A 14,576-nucleotide genomic window follows, 5' to 3' on the forward strand; every position below is an offset into this window, starting at 1 on the left:
TAGCAAAATATTAAAAATATATTTTAACACTTTTTTGTCAAGGTTAGGAAGCAAAAGGGTGCTAGCAAATAACAGATCAAAATTATAAAAGCCATAAAACTAAAATGGATAATCGAGGTAATGAACCAACTAGAATTATAAATACCACTCAAGCATGTTGTTAGTTGTTTACTGTTGTTAACTATTTCTAGTTAAGGTAAACAAGTGGCACAATAATAAACTGATCAAAGTAATATTGTTGAACTTATGTGGTCTAATATTTAAAGCTGAATTATCGAATTGCCTAACCTCAAAAACTACTTTATACCACACTAACTGTCCCAGCTAGCTGATTGATTTTAAAATTTGTTATTTATACAGACTAAGGAAAAGAAAGTCAACAAAAACAATGCAGTAAATAAGCTGTTGATGACTTCAGTACTGAACCGAACTTACACTGTTGATTCTCTAAGAAGTCCTTTGTACCGAAGCTACAGAGTTTATCATTGTCAACGTGGGCATTCTTTTAAATATACAAACTCATTCACTTTACTCAGTATATAATAACAGGTAGCAACTTTCCTCTGCAGAGCAAAGAACTCACTAAATTTAATTTTCAAATGCAGCAAACAGAACTTCATAATCCTTAATCTTTTACTTGGCTCTAACTTTAGCACCACTAAAACTAAGGCTTGATGTTATACATGGGTGTTCTACCTTCTGCATCTCTAGAACTAAAGCTTGATGCAATACATTGATACTCCACCTTATGCATCTCTAGAACTAAGGCTTAATGTAATACATGGGTACTCCACCTTATGCATCTCTAGAACTAAGGCTTGATGCAATACATTGATACTCCACCTTATGCATCACTAGAACTAAGGCTTGATGTAACAAATTGGTACTCCACCTTATGCATCTCTAGAACTAAGGCTTAATGTAATACACATCTATTCCACTTTATGCATATCTACAACTAAGGCTTGATGTAATACATGTCTATTTTCTACCAAATGTATCTCTACAACTAACGCTCCTTTTGTTTTACTCCCTGCTTGTTGAATTATTGCCCTTTTCTACTGTTTTGCTGTATTAGTTTTTCACTGTTTCCCTCTGTTTTCCCTTTACCCTTTGTCTTTCTACTCTCTTTATTTTTTGCTTTTCCCCTCTATTCTACTCATGCTCATTTGATCTTTTGCTTTTTCTCTCTGTTAAAATCATGCTCTTTTGATTGCTTGATATTTCCTTTTATAGAAATCAAACTCTTGAAATTTTTGCCGTTTCTCTCTATTGAATTCATGCTCCTTTGATCGCCTGCTTTCTTTATCTATTGAAGCTGTGTTCATTCGATCTCTAGTTTTATCTCACATGTGCTTCATATATCTGTGATTTTCTCATTGCTTTTTCATTTGCTCTTTAGCTCTTTTTCTGGTATTCAGTTTTAGACTACTTTGATCCTCTGTTTTTTTTTTAGTTTGAGTATTTCTCTTGTCTGCTTATTCAAACTATTGGCTATTTGACCATATGCTCTTTTTTATGTCGCCCTATGAGTCCATTGCGATCTGTCTGTTTGATTTTTCACCTTCTAACACCTTTTTCACTCACGTTCTCACTCTCATATGCTGCACTAACAAGAATTATAACCAAACACAGCACACTTAAGAAATAATGAAAATAGTTTGGCTTCACACTTTCAACTTTTCATTACTTTGCTCTTTCAATAATTCACTTTCTTTCGCCCTCAACCTCTCATTTTATTTTGCCTGCCACAATTTTACTCTTATTCTCACTGAATATTCTGCTTCACTAAATTGCTCGCTAGTTCTCTTTTATTCTGTCACTTCCTCATTTGCTGCTGCCATTTTTTGTTCTTCAAATCTTCTGCTCATTTGGACTCTCGATTTTACACTTTTGCTCGTTCAATATCTCTCTTTGTCATTATGTAGCTGTTTAGCTCTCTCTTAAGCTCCTTTTGTAGCTCTCTTTGTCGCTCTCTCTGAATGGCTCTCTGTAGCTCTTTCTCTATATCTCTCCCTCTTTCTCCCTCTCTCTCCCTCTTTCTCTCTCTCTCTCCCTCTTTCTCCCTCTCACTCCCTCTTTCTCCCTCTCTCCCTCTTTTCCCTACTCCCTCTCTCTCTTCTTTTTCTCTCTCCCTCTCTCTCCTGCTCTGTCTCTCTCTTTCTTTCTCTCTCTGTGTCTCTCTCTCTTGCCGTCTTTTTCCCTCGCTGTCTCTCCTTCTTTCTCTCTCTCCCTCTTTTTCCCTTGCTGTCCCTCATTCTCCCTCTCTTTCCCTCTCTTTACAGCTCTGTCTCTCTCTTACTTTCTTTTTCTCTATGTCTTTCTCTATCTCTTTCCCTCTGTCTATTTCTGTCACTCTATGTCTTTCTTTTTCTCTCCTTGTCTCTCCCTGTCTTTCCCTGTCTCTCCCTGTCTCTCCCTGTCTTACCCTGTTTTTCCCTGTCTCTCCCTGTCTCTCCCTGTCTCTCCCTGTCTCTCCCTGTCTCTCCCTGTCTCTCCCTGTCTCTCCCTGTCTCTCCCTGTCTCTCCCTGTCTCTCCCTGTCTCTCTTTGTCTTTCTCTCTGTCTCTCTCTGTTTCTCTGTCTGTCTCTGTATACTTCTGTTTCTCTCTCTCTCTCTGTCTCTCTGTGTTTCCATGTCTTTGTTTCCGTGTCTCTGTTTGTGTGTCTCAGTGTCTGTGTTTATGTCTCCGTGTCTCTGTCTCTTTGTCACTGTGTCTCTGTCTTTGTGTCTCTGTCTTTGTGTCTCTGTTTTTGGGTCTCTGTGTCTTTACCTCTGTGTTTCTGTCTCTGTGTCTCCTTCTGTGTCTCTCTCTGTATCTCTCTGTGTCTCTCTCTCTCTCAGTTTCTTTGTCTCTCTCCGTCTCCCTTTGTCTCTCTCTCTCTGTCTCTTTTCGTCTCTCTCCGTCTCTCTCCGTCTATCTCCGTCACTCTCTGTCTTTTTCTCTCTGTCTCTCTCTCTATCTCTCTCTCTCTCTCGGTCTGTGTCTCTCTGTCTCTCTCTCTCTCTCTCTCTCTCTCTCTCTCTCTCTATCTCCCTCCCTCCCCCCCTCTCTCTCTCTCTCTGTCCTTCTGTTTCTTTCTGTCTTTGTTTCTTTGTCTCAGTGTCTCTGTTTCTGTGTATCTGTGTCTTTGTTGCTGAGTCTTTGTCTCTTTGTCTTTGTCTCTGTATCTCTGTCTCTGTTTTTGTGTCTCTGTTTTTGTGTCTTTTTCTCTCTGAGTCTTTCCCACTGTGTTTCTGTTTCTGTGTCTCCTTCTTTGTCTCTTTCTGTGTATCTCTCTGTGTCGCTCTTTCTCTGTCTCTCTCTTTGTCTCTCTCTATTTTTTATTCTCTGTTTGTTCCTGTTTTTCTCTCTGTGTCTCTCTGTGTCTATCTCTGTGTTTCTCACTGTTTCTCTTTCCGTGTTTCATCTTGTGTCTCTCTGTGTGTGTCTATCTGTCCCTCTCTTTTCCTCCCTCTTTTTCTTCTTCTCTGCTTTTCTATTTTCCTCTTTTTTCCTCTCTTCTTTTCTTGCTCTTTTCTTCTTTTCCTCTCTTTTGCCTCTCTCCATTTCGTCCCCTTCCCCTTCTCCCTCTTTCAACCTTCTCACCCTTTCTCTGTCCTTCTCTTCCTTTCTCTCTCTTTTTGTTTCCCTCCCTCTCACTCTCTCTCTCTTTCCCTCTCTGTCTTTCTCTTTTCTTCTCTTTTTATCTCTCCATTTCTCTCTTCTTTTCCCTTTTTTCGGTATTTCTGTTTTTATATTTTGTATTCCATTTTCCCTTCTTTTCTCTTTCACCTTTTCATTATATAATTTTCATAATTTCTTTCTCGTTCTTTCTTATTTTCTTTTTATTTGCTGTATTTTTTTTGTTTTGTTTCATAGAAGGATATAAAAAATCTTTGCATTTAGTTTATCAAGTTTTTACTTAAGACATTGTTTTGAAAAAATTGAATTATAATTTGAAAAATACACTCCCTCACAGAGGGTTTGAACTCAGAACTTTTGGTATGCCAACCCAACATTCTGCCACCTGAACCAATGAACAATTGCTTAACTTTAACTAGTTGTTAAAGATGAACTTGCACACAATTTTAGTAAATTTTTGCTGAAAGTACTGGGATTTTTAATCGTTTGCGATCATTTTTGATGTGTGTGGTGATCTGACTGTCAAAGTGCTTAAGTATCAAAATTGACGAAACTTGATTGTGGCTAAAACACTCAGATTAAGCAAACAAGAAATTGTGATATTCATAGTTTCAAAGACACAGATCAAAGGCTATAGCTAATATCAACCATAGCAACAATAGCAAATAGTGATATTATTTCACAAGTATTTTTCTTCTAAACATTTTAAACGCAATAAAAGTTTACAGATTTTAGTTTTTAAAAATCGAAGTACTCAGATCCCCTTAAGCATCAACCACAATTGCAAATGATAGACAACATTGATATTTTCTGATCAATTATATTAAAACTTTGTTTAAATTCATGGTTAAAAATATAGGTGAGCGGTGTATCGAGTATCAAACTATTTTGGAAAACTTTCTGTAATAATGTGAAATGTGTTTTCTAAATTTAGAATAAAGAATATTATTTTCAACTTGCTGTCATGCTTGTTGTGATAATACAAAATAAGTCGGCTGTCAGCTACTTCAAATATTGATTCGGTACTTGAGTGGTAAATAGACGTCTGGCTAAACAATAATTTCTGTTTGAAGTAACGGGTTGAGCATACTCCCTGAGATTATACTCAACCTTTTGAACACAAAAATAAGTTGAAATTACTATCAGCACCAATGGTTTTAAAAACTAGAATGGCCATATAAAGAATCCGAATAGTTTGAAACATATTGCACACTTCAGCTATCAATGACTTACATCATCATCAAGTGTTGTTTTTATTAACTGTTGCTTAGTCAAGACGCTTTACTGGGTCTTATCCACACATATATAAGTGTGTTCCAAGGATGTTGCTGTTGTATGGCAACTGTATTGCGTCTAGGCAGTCTCACATTAGAGGTAAGACATAGCGTGCAATTGGTAACTTTTTGGTAGACTCATCTATATTAGCATTGAAATAGCAAAGTTAAGCTTTAGTAATTTCAATAAACTCCATTAATCTACTAAGTTATAAAAAAGGTTTTAGCGATTGGAAAGTTTCGAATTTTTAGTATGTTATCAAACTAATGTTTGATAATGACACAACTAGTGTTGTTCTCTGCATCTAGAATTTATGGAAACTTTAACCAATATAGATGCTTATTTTGGGAAAAAATCTTCAAATGAAATTTACTGAAAGAATATGCTTGCTAATTTAATCAAAGTTTAGCGTTTTCGTACCTAAAAACGACTTATCAAAATATTAAAAATATATTTTAACACTTTGTTGCCAATATTAGGAAGCATAAGGGTGCTAGCAAAATAAAAGATCAAAGTTATAAAAGCCATATAACTAATATGGATAATTGAGTTGATGAACCAACCGGAACCCTAAATACCACTCAAGCATGTTGTTAGTTGTTTACTTTTTTTACCATTTCTAGTGAAGGTAAACAAGTGGAACAATAATAAACTGATCAAACTAATATTGTTGAAATTATGTGGTCTAATATTTAAAGCTGAATTATCGAATTGCCTAACCTCAAACTTTACCTTATACCATACTAACTGTCCTAGCCAGCTGATTGAGTTTAAGGTTTGTTATTTATACAGGCTAAGGAAAAGAAAGTCAACAAAGACAATGCAGTAAATAAGCTGTTGATGACTGCAGTACAGAACCGTACTTACACTGTTGACTCTCTAAGAAGTCGTTCGTACCGAAGCTACAGAGTTTATCATTGTGAATGTGAGCATTCTTTTAAATATACAAACTCATTCACTTTACTTAGTATATAATAACAGGTAGTAACCCTTCTCTGCAGAGCAAAGAACTCACTAAATTTAACTCTCAAATGCAGCAAACTGAATTTCGTTATCCTTCATATTTTACTTGGCTCCAACTTTAGCACCACTAAAACTAAGGCTGTATGTTATACATGGGTGTTCTACCTTCTGCATCTCTAGAACCAAAGCTTGATGTAATACATGTCAACTCTATCTGATGCATCTATAGAACTAAGGCTTGATGTAACACATTGGTACTCCACTTTATGCGTCTCCAGAACTAAGGCTTGATGTAATACATTGGTACTCCACCTTATGCATCTCTAGAACTAAGGCTTAATGTAATACATGTCTATTCCACCTTAAACATCTCTAGAACTAAGGCTTGATGTAACACATTGGTACTCCATTTTATGCGTCTCCAGAACTAAGGCTTGATGTAATACATTGGTACTCTACCTTATGCATCTCTAGAACTAAGGCTTAATTTAATACATGTCTATTCCACCTTAAACATCTCTAGAACTAAGGCTTGATGTAACACATGTTTTTTCTATCTAATGCACCCTTAGAACTAAGGCATGATGTAATACATTTCTATTCCACCTTATGCATCTCTATAACTAAGGCATGATGTAATACATGTCTATTCTATCTTACATATTTCTTGAACTAGCTCCTTCTGTTTTACTCTCTGCTTGTTGAATTGTGCCCTTTTTGCTGTTTTGCTGTATTACTTTTTCATTCTTTCTCTCTGTTTTCCAATTCCTTTTTTCTCTCTACTCTTTTCACTTTTTGCTGTTCATCTCTATTCAACTCATGCTCTTTTGATCGCTTGCTATTTCTTTCTATTGAACTCGTTTGTTTGCTAGCTATTTCCTATTATTTAAATCGAACTCCTTAAGCTTTTGCTGTTTTTCTCTATTGAAATCATGCTCCTTTGATCGTTTGTTTTTTCTATCTATTGAAGCCATGTTCTTTTGATCTCTTGCTTTATCTCACATGTGCTGCATAAATCTGTGATTTTCTCGCTGCTTTTTCATTAACTCTTTAGCTTCATTTCTGGTATTCATTTTTAGACTACTTTGATCCTCTGTTTTTTCTAGTTTAAGTGTTTCGCTTGTCTGCTTTTTCCAACTGCTGGTTATTTGACCGTCTGCTCTTTTTTATGCCACCTTATCAGTCCATTGCGTTCTGTCTGTTTGATTTCTCACCTTCTAACACCTTTTTCAATCACCTTCTCACTCTCATTTACTGCACTAATAAGCATTATAACCAAACACGACCACACTTGAGAAATAATGTAAATAGTTTGGCTTCACACTTTCAACTTTTCATTATTTTGCTCTTACAATAATTTACTTTCTTTCACTTTCAATCTCTCATTTTTACAGCCTGTCCAAATTTTACTCTTATGCTCATTGAATAATCTGCCTTCACATAATTGTTTGATAACTCATTTTTTTCTGCCACTTCCTCTTTTGCTGATGCCATTTTTTGTTCTTCAAACTTTCTGCTCTTTTGTACTCTTGACTTTACATTTTTGCTCGTTCAATATCCTGCTCTCTTTTTTGTTATTTAGCTGTTTAGCTCTCTTAAGCTTTTTCTGTAGCTCTCTTTGTAGCTCTCTCTGAAACTCTCTCTGTAGCTTTATCTCCCTCTCTCTCCCTCTTTCTCCCTCATTCCCCCTCGTTCTCACTCTCAATCCTTCTCTTCTCCTCTCTCTCCTTTTCTTTTCTTCCCTCTCTCTCTTTCCCTCTCTGTCTTTCTCTTTCCCTCTCTCCCTCTCTCTCTTTTTCTCTCCTTTTTTCTCCTTTTCCCTTTTTTTGGTCTTCTGTTTTATATTGTTGTATTCCATTGTTCCCTTATTTGCTCTTTCACCTTTTTATTCTATAATTTTGATAATTTGTTTCTTTGTTCTTTTTTATTTTCACTTGATTTGCTGTATTTTAATTATTATTTGGTTTCATAGGAAAAAATGAATAGTCTTTGCATTTAGTTTTACAACATTTTATTTCAGACATTGTTTTGAAAAACTTAGATTAAAAGTTGGAAACTTCACTCCCTCACAGAGGGTTTGAACCCAAAACTTTTGGTATGCCAACCCAACATTCTGCTACCTGAGCCAATGAATTATTGCTTAACTTTAACTAGTTGTTAAAAATGAACTTGCACACATTTTCAGTAAATTTTTGCCTGAAAAATTTGCTGAAAATTTGCCTGAAACGAGAAATTGTGATGCTTATACGTAGTTTCAAAGACACTGATCAAAGGCTATAGCTAATATCAACCATAGCAACAATAGTCAATAGTGATACTATTTTGCGACTATTTTTTTCTAGACATTTTAATCGCAATGAAAGTTTGCAGATGTTAGTCTTGAAAAATCAAAGTAGTCAGATCCCCTTAAGCATCAACCAAAATTGCAAATGATAGACAACATTGATATTTTCTGATAAATTATATTAAAACTTTGTTTAAATTTATTTCTAAAAAATATATGTGATCGGTGTATTAAGTATTAAACTATTTTGAAAAAATTTCTCTAATAATGTGAAACGTATTTTCTAAATTTAGAATAAAGAATATTATTTTCAACTTGCTGTCATGCTTGTTGTGACAATACAACATAAGTCGGCTGTCAGCTACTTCAAATATTGATTCAGTACTTGAGTGGTAAATAGACGTCTGGCTAAACAATCATTTCTGTTTGAAGTAGCGGATTGAGCATCCTCTCTGAGATTATGCTCAACCTCTTGAACACAAAAATAAGTTGAGCTTACTATCAGCACCAATGGTTTTACAAACTGGAATGGCCATATGAAGAATCCAAATAGTTTGAAACATATTGAACGCTTCAGCTATCAATGACTTACACCATCAAGTGTTGTTTTTATTGACTGTTGTGTAGTCAAGACACTTTACTGTGTCTTATCCATATATATATAAACCTGTTCCAATGATGTTGCTGCTGTATGGCGGCTGTATTGCATCTAGGCAATGTCTCATTAGAGGTAAGACATAGCGTGCAAATGGTACCTTTTAGGTAGTCTCGTCTATATTAGGAATGAGATAGCAGAGTTAAGCTTTAGTAATCTCAATAAACTCCACTAATCTACTAAGTTGTAAAAAAGGATTTAGTAATTAGAAAGTTTGAAATTTTTTAGTGTGTTCTCAAACTAACGTTTGATAATGACATAATTAATGTTTTTTTCTGCATTTAAAATTTTTTTTCAAATTTCAACCAATAAAGATGCCTATTTTTGAAAAAATCTTCAAAAGAAGTTTACTGAAAAAATATGCTTGATGGTTTAATCAAAATGGAGCTTTTTTGTACCTAAAAATGACTTAAAAAAATATTAAAATTGTATTTTAACATTTTTTTGTCAAAATTAGGAAGCATAAAGGTGCTAACAAAAAACAGATCAAAATTAGAAAAGCCATATAACTAAAAGGGATAATCGAGTTAATGAACCAACCAGAACTATAAATATCACTCAAACATGCTGTTAGTTGTTTACTCTTTTTTACCATTTCTAGCCAAAGTAAGCAAGTGGCACAATAATAAACTGATCAAACTAGTATTGTTGAATTTAAGTGGTCCAACATTTAAAGGTGAATTATCGAACCGTCTAACCTTAAATTTACTGTATACCACACTAGCTGTCCCGGCTAGCTGATTGATTTTAAAATTTGTTATTTATAAAGGGTAAAGAAAAGAAATTCAACAAAAACAATGCAGTAAATACATTGTAAGTTGTTGATGACTTCAGTACTGAACCGAACTTACACTGTTGACTCTATAAGAAGTCCTTCGTACCGAAGCTACAGAATTTATCATTGTGAACGTGAGCATTCTTTTAAATATACAAACTCATTGACTTTAGTCGGTATATAATAACAGGTAGTAACCTTCACTGCAGAGCAAAGAACTCACTAAATTTAACTCTCAAATGCAGCAAACAGAAACTCATTATCCTTCATATTTTAATTGGTTCTACCATAAGCATTTTTAGAATTAAGGCATGATGTAATACATGGATGTTCAACCTTATGCACCTCTACAACTAAGACTTAATGTAATACATGTCTATTCCATCTGATGAATCTCTGGAACTATGGTTTGATGTAACACATTTCTATTCTACCTTATGCATCTCTAGAACTAAGGCTTGATGTAATACATGTCTACTCTACCTTATACATCTCTACAACTAAGGCTTGATGTGATACATGTCTATTCTACCTTATGCATCTCTAGAACTAAGGCTTGATGTAATACATGTCTATTCAACCTTCTGCACCTCTAGAACTAAGGCTTAATGTAATACATGTCTATTCCATCTGATGAATCTCTGGAACTATGGTTTGATGTAACACATTTCTATTCTACCTTATGTATCTCTAGAACTAAGGCTTGATGTAATACATGTCTATTCCACCTTAAACATCTCTAAAACTAAGACCTGATGTAACACATGTTTATTCCACCTTAAACATCTCGAGTACTAAAGCTATTTCTGTTTTACTCTTTGCTTGTTGAATCATTGCCCTTTTTGCTGTTTTGCTGTGTTACTTTTTCACTCTTTCTCTGTTTTCCCTTTCCCATTTGTTGTTCTACTCTTTATCTTTTGCTTTTTCTCTCTGTTGAAATCTTGCTTTTTTGATCGCTTGCTATTTCCCTCTATTAAAATTATACTCTTTTAATTGCTTGCTATTTCTATCTATTGAAATCAAATTCTTGAAGTTTTTGCTGTTTTTCTCTATTGAAATAATGTTCTTTTGATCGCTTGCTTTTTCTATCTATTGAAGCCTTGTTCTTTCGATCTCTTGTTTTATCTCACATGTGCTGTATAGATCTATGATTTTTCGTTGCTTTTTCATTTGCTCTTTTGCTTCATTCTTGGTATTCACTTTTAGACTACTTCAATCTTCTGTTTTTCAGTTTAAGTGTTTTGCTTGTCTGCTTGTTCAAACTATTGGCTAATTGACCATCTGCTCTTTTTATGCCGCTCTACCAGTCAATCGCGCTCGGTCTGTTTGATCTCTCATTTTCTAACATTTTTCACTCACCCTCTCACTCTCATATACTGCACTAATAAGCATTATAACCAAACACGGCCACACTTGAGAAATATTGAAAATAGTTTGGCTTCACACTTTCAGCTTTTCATTTTTTTGCACTTTCAATACCTTAATTTCTGTAGCTTTCAATTTCTCATTTTTTCAGCCTGTCACAATTTTACTCTTATGCTCACTGAATATTCTGTCTTCACAAAATCGTCTGCTAACATTTGCTGCTGCCAATTTTTGTACTTCAAATTTTCTTCTCATTTGTACTCTTGATTTTACATTTTTCCTTGTTCAATATTTCTCTTTCACGTTATTTAGCTGTTTAGCTCTCTCTTAAGCTCTTTCTGTAGCTATCTTTGTAACTCTCTCTGAAACTCTCTGAAGCTCTTTCTGTAGCTCTCTCTCCGTCTCACTTTCTCTCCTTCTCTTTTCCTCTCTCTCACTCTCTCTCTCTCTCTTTTCTTTTTCCTTTCTCTCCCTCACATTCCCTCTTTCTCCCTCTCTCCCTCTTTCTTCCTCGCTCTCCCTCCGTTTCCTTCTCTCTCTCCCTCTCTCTCCCTCTCTCTCCCACTCTGTCTCTCTCCTTCTTTCTTTTGCTCTGTCTCTTTCTCTCTCTCTCTCTTTTTCCCCCTCTCTCTCTCTCTGTCTCTGTCTCTTTCTGTCGCTCTCTGTCTTTCTCTGTTTCTCCCTGTCTTTTCCTTTGTCTCACTCTTGCTCATCATCACTTTCCCTCTCTCTCCCTCTTTTTCCCCCTCTCTCCCACTCTGTCTCTGTCCTTCTTTTTTTTCTTGCTCTATCTCTCTCTCTCTCTCCCTCTTTCTCTGTCTCTTTCTGTCGCTCTCTGTCTTTCTCTGTTTCTCCCTGTCTTTCCCTGTCTATCCTTGTCACTCTCTGTCTCTCTCTCTCTCTGTTTCTCTCTGTCTCTTTCCTTCTCTCTCCGTTTCTCTCTCTCTCTCTGTCTATGTCTCTTTGTGTTTCCGTGTCTTTGTTTCCGTGTCTCTGTTTCTGTGTCTATGTCTCCGTGTCTCCGTGTCTCCGCGTCTCTTTGCCTCTGTGTTTCTGTTTCTGTCTTTGTGTCTTTGAGTCTTTGTGACTTTGTGTCTTTGTGTCTTTGTGTCTCTGTGTCTCTGTGTCTTTTCCTCTGTGTTTCTGTCTCTGTGTCTCCCTCTGTGTCTCCCTCTGTGTCTCTCTCTCTGTCTTTCTCTGTGTCTCTCTCTTTGTCTCTTTCTTTATCTCTATATATTTTTTTCTCTGTTTTTCCCTGTTTTTCTCTTTGTGTCTCTCTGTGTCTATCTCTGTGTTTCTCTCTGCATCACTTTCTGTGTTTCTTTTTGTGAATCTCTGTGCGTTTCTCTCTCCTTCTCTTTTCCTTTCTCTTTCTTTTCCTCTCAGTTCTTCTACTTTCTTTTTTCCTCTCTTCTTTTCGTGCTCTCTTCCTCTCTTTTTCCCTCTCTCCCCCTCTTCCCCCCTCTCTCCCTCTCTCACTCCTCTCACGTTTTCTCTCTTCTGTGCTTCCCCACTCTCTCCTTCTCTTTCCCTCTCTGTCTTTGTCTTTTTCTCTCTCCCTCTCTCTTCCTTTCTCTCCTTCTCTCTCCTTTTTCATCTTTTCGGTCTTTCCATTTTTATATTTTTGTATTCCACTTTTCCCTTCTTTTCTCTTTCAGCTTTTCATTCTATAAGTTTCATAATTTGTTTCTTTGCTCTTTCTTATTTTCACTTTATTTGCCGTATTTTATTTGTTATTTGGTTTCATAGGAAGACATAAGAAATCTTTGCATTTAGTTTTACAAGTTTTTACTTCAGACATGGTTTTGAAAAGTCTGGACTAAAAGTTGGAAAATACACTCCCTCACAGAGGATTTTAACTCCAAACTTTTGGTATGCCAACCCAACATTCTGCCATTTGAGCCAATGAATGATTGCTTAAATCTACCTTGTTGTTAAAGATGAAATTGCACACACTTAATAAATTTTTGCTGAAAGTATTGGGATTTTTAATCATTTGCGATCATTTTTTATGTGTGTGCTGATCTGACTATCAAAGTGCTTAAATATTGAAATTGACAAAACTTAATTATGGCTAAAACACTCAGATTAGGCAAACAAGAAATTGTGATGCTTATACGTAGTTTCAAAGACACTGATCAAAGGCTATAGCTAATATCAACCATAGCAACAATAGTCAATAGTGATATTATTTTGCGACTATTTTTTTCTAGACATTTTAATCGCAATGAAAGTTTACAGATGTTAGTCTTGAAAAATCAAAGTAGTCAGATCCCCTTAAGCATCAACCAAAATTGCAAATGATAGACAACATTGATATTTTCTGATAAATTATATTAAAACTTTGTTTAAATTCATTGCTAAAAAAATAGGTGGGCAGTGTATTGAGTATCAAACTATTTTGGAAAACTTTCTGTAATAATGTTAAATGTGTTTTTTTAAATTTAAAATAAAGAATATTATTTTCAACTTGCTGTCATGCTTGTTGTGACAATACAAAATAAGTTGGCTGTCAGCTACTTCAAATACTGATTCGGTACTTGAGTGGTAGATAGACGTTTGGCTAAATAATAATTTCTGTTTGAGGTAGCGGGTTGAGCATCCTCCCTGAGATTATACTCAACCTCTTGAACACCATAATAAGTTGAGCTTACTATCAGCACAATTGGTTTTACAAACTGGAATGGCCATATAAAAAATCCAAATAGTTTGAAACATATTTGATGCTTCAGCTATCAATGACTTACATCATCATCAAGTGTTGCTTTTATTGACTGTTGCGTAGTCAAGACGCTTTACTGTGTCTTATCCATACATGTATAAATGTGTTCTAAGAATGTTGCTGTTGTGTGGCAACTGTATTACGTCTAGGCAGTCTCACATTAGAGGTAAGACATAGCGTGCAAATGGTACCTTTTAGGTAAACTTGTCTATATTAGGAATGAAATAGCAAAGTTAAGCTTTAGTAATTTCAATAAACTCAACTAATCTACTAAGTTATAAAATGGTTTTAGTGATTAGAACGTTTGGAATTTTTAGTATGTTCTCAAACTAATCTTTGATAAAGGCACAAATAGTGTTGTTCTCCGCATCTGGAATTTTTTGCACCTTCAACCAGTAAAAAGGCTTATTTTTGAAAAAAATCTTCAGAAGAAATTAACTGAAAAAATATGTTAACCAGTTTAATCAAAATTTAGCTTTTTTGTACCTATAACTGACTTACCAAAAAATCAAAAATATATTTTACCAGTTTTTTGTCAAGATTAGGAAGACAAGGGTGCTAGCAAAAACACAGATCAAAATTATAAAAGCCATATAACTAAAATTGATAATCGATTAACGAACCAACCAGAACTATAAATACCACTCAAGCATGCTGTTAGTTATTAACTTTACCTTACCTTACCTTACCTTAATTTACCTTATACCACACTAACTGTCTCAGCTAGCTGATTGATTTTAAAATTTGTTATTTATAGAGGCTCGAGAAAAGAAAGTCAACAAAGACAATGCAGTAAATAAGCTGTTGATGACTTCAGTACATAACCCACCTTACACTGTTGACTCTCTAAGAAGTCCTTTGTACCAAAGCTACAGAATTTCTCATTGTCAACGTGAGCATTCTTTTAAATAT

The 14,576-nt window shown here is 35.1% G+C and overlaps 2 protein-coding genes and 1 pseudogene across 2 annotated transcripts; all 3 read right to left on the bottom strand.

Moving 5' to 3' along the window:
• Positions 1–1,943: 1,943 nt before the first annotated feature.
• LOC137398083 (octapeptide-repeat protein T2-like) lies at positions 1,944–3,410 on the bottom strand (annotated as a pseudogene).
• On the bottom strand, positions 3,407–11,655 carry LOC137398084 (RNA-binding protein 25-like). Its single transcript, XM_068084189.1, has 4 exons — positions 11,458–11,655; positions 11,300–11,410; positions 7,374–7,697; positions 3,407–3,775 (listed from the first exon to the last, which is right to left on the bottom strand). The coding sequence occupies exons 1-4, from the start codon at positions 11,653–11,655 to the stop codon at positions 3,407–3,409; spliced, it is 1,002 nt and encodes a 333-aa protein (XP_067940290.1).
• A 74-nt stretch (positions 11,656–11,729) lies between these two features.
• LOC137398085 (octapeptide-repeat protein T2-like) lies at positions 11,730–12,539 on the bottom strand. The gene is made up of 2 exons (XM_068084190.1): positions 12,253–12,539; positions 11,730–12,171 (listed from the first exon to the last, which is right to left on the bottom strand). Exons 1-2 carry the CDS (start codon positions 12,537–12,539, stop codon positions 11,730–11,732), a joined length of 729 nt encoding a protein of 242 aa, XP_067940291.1.
• Between the last annotated feature and the right edge of the window lie 2,037 nt (positions 12,540–14,576).

The sequence above is a fragment of the Watersipora subatra genome, chromosome 6 (genome assembly GCF_963576615.1).
Source record: "Watersipora subatra chromosome 6, tzWatSuba1.1, whole genome shotgun sequence".
NCBI classification, from domain to species: Eukaryota; Metazoa; Bryozoa; class Gymnolaemata; order Cheilostomatida; family Watersiporidae; genus Watersipora; species Watersipora subatra.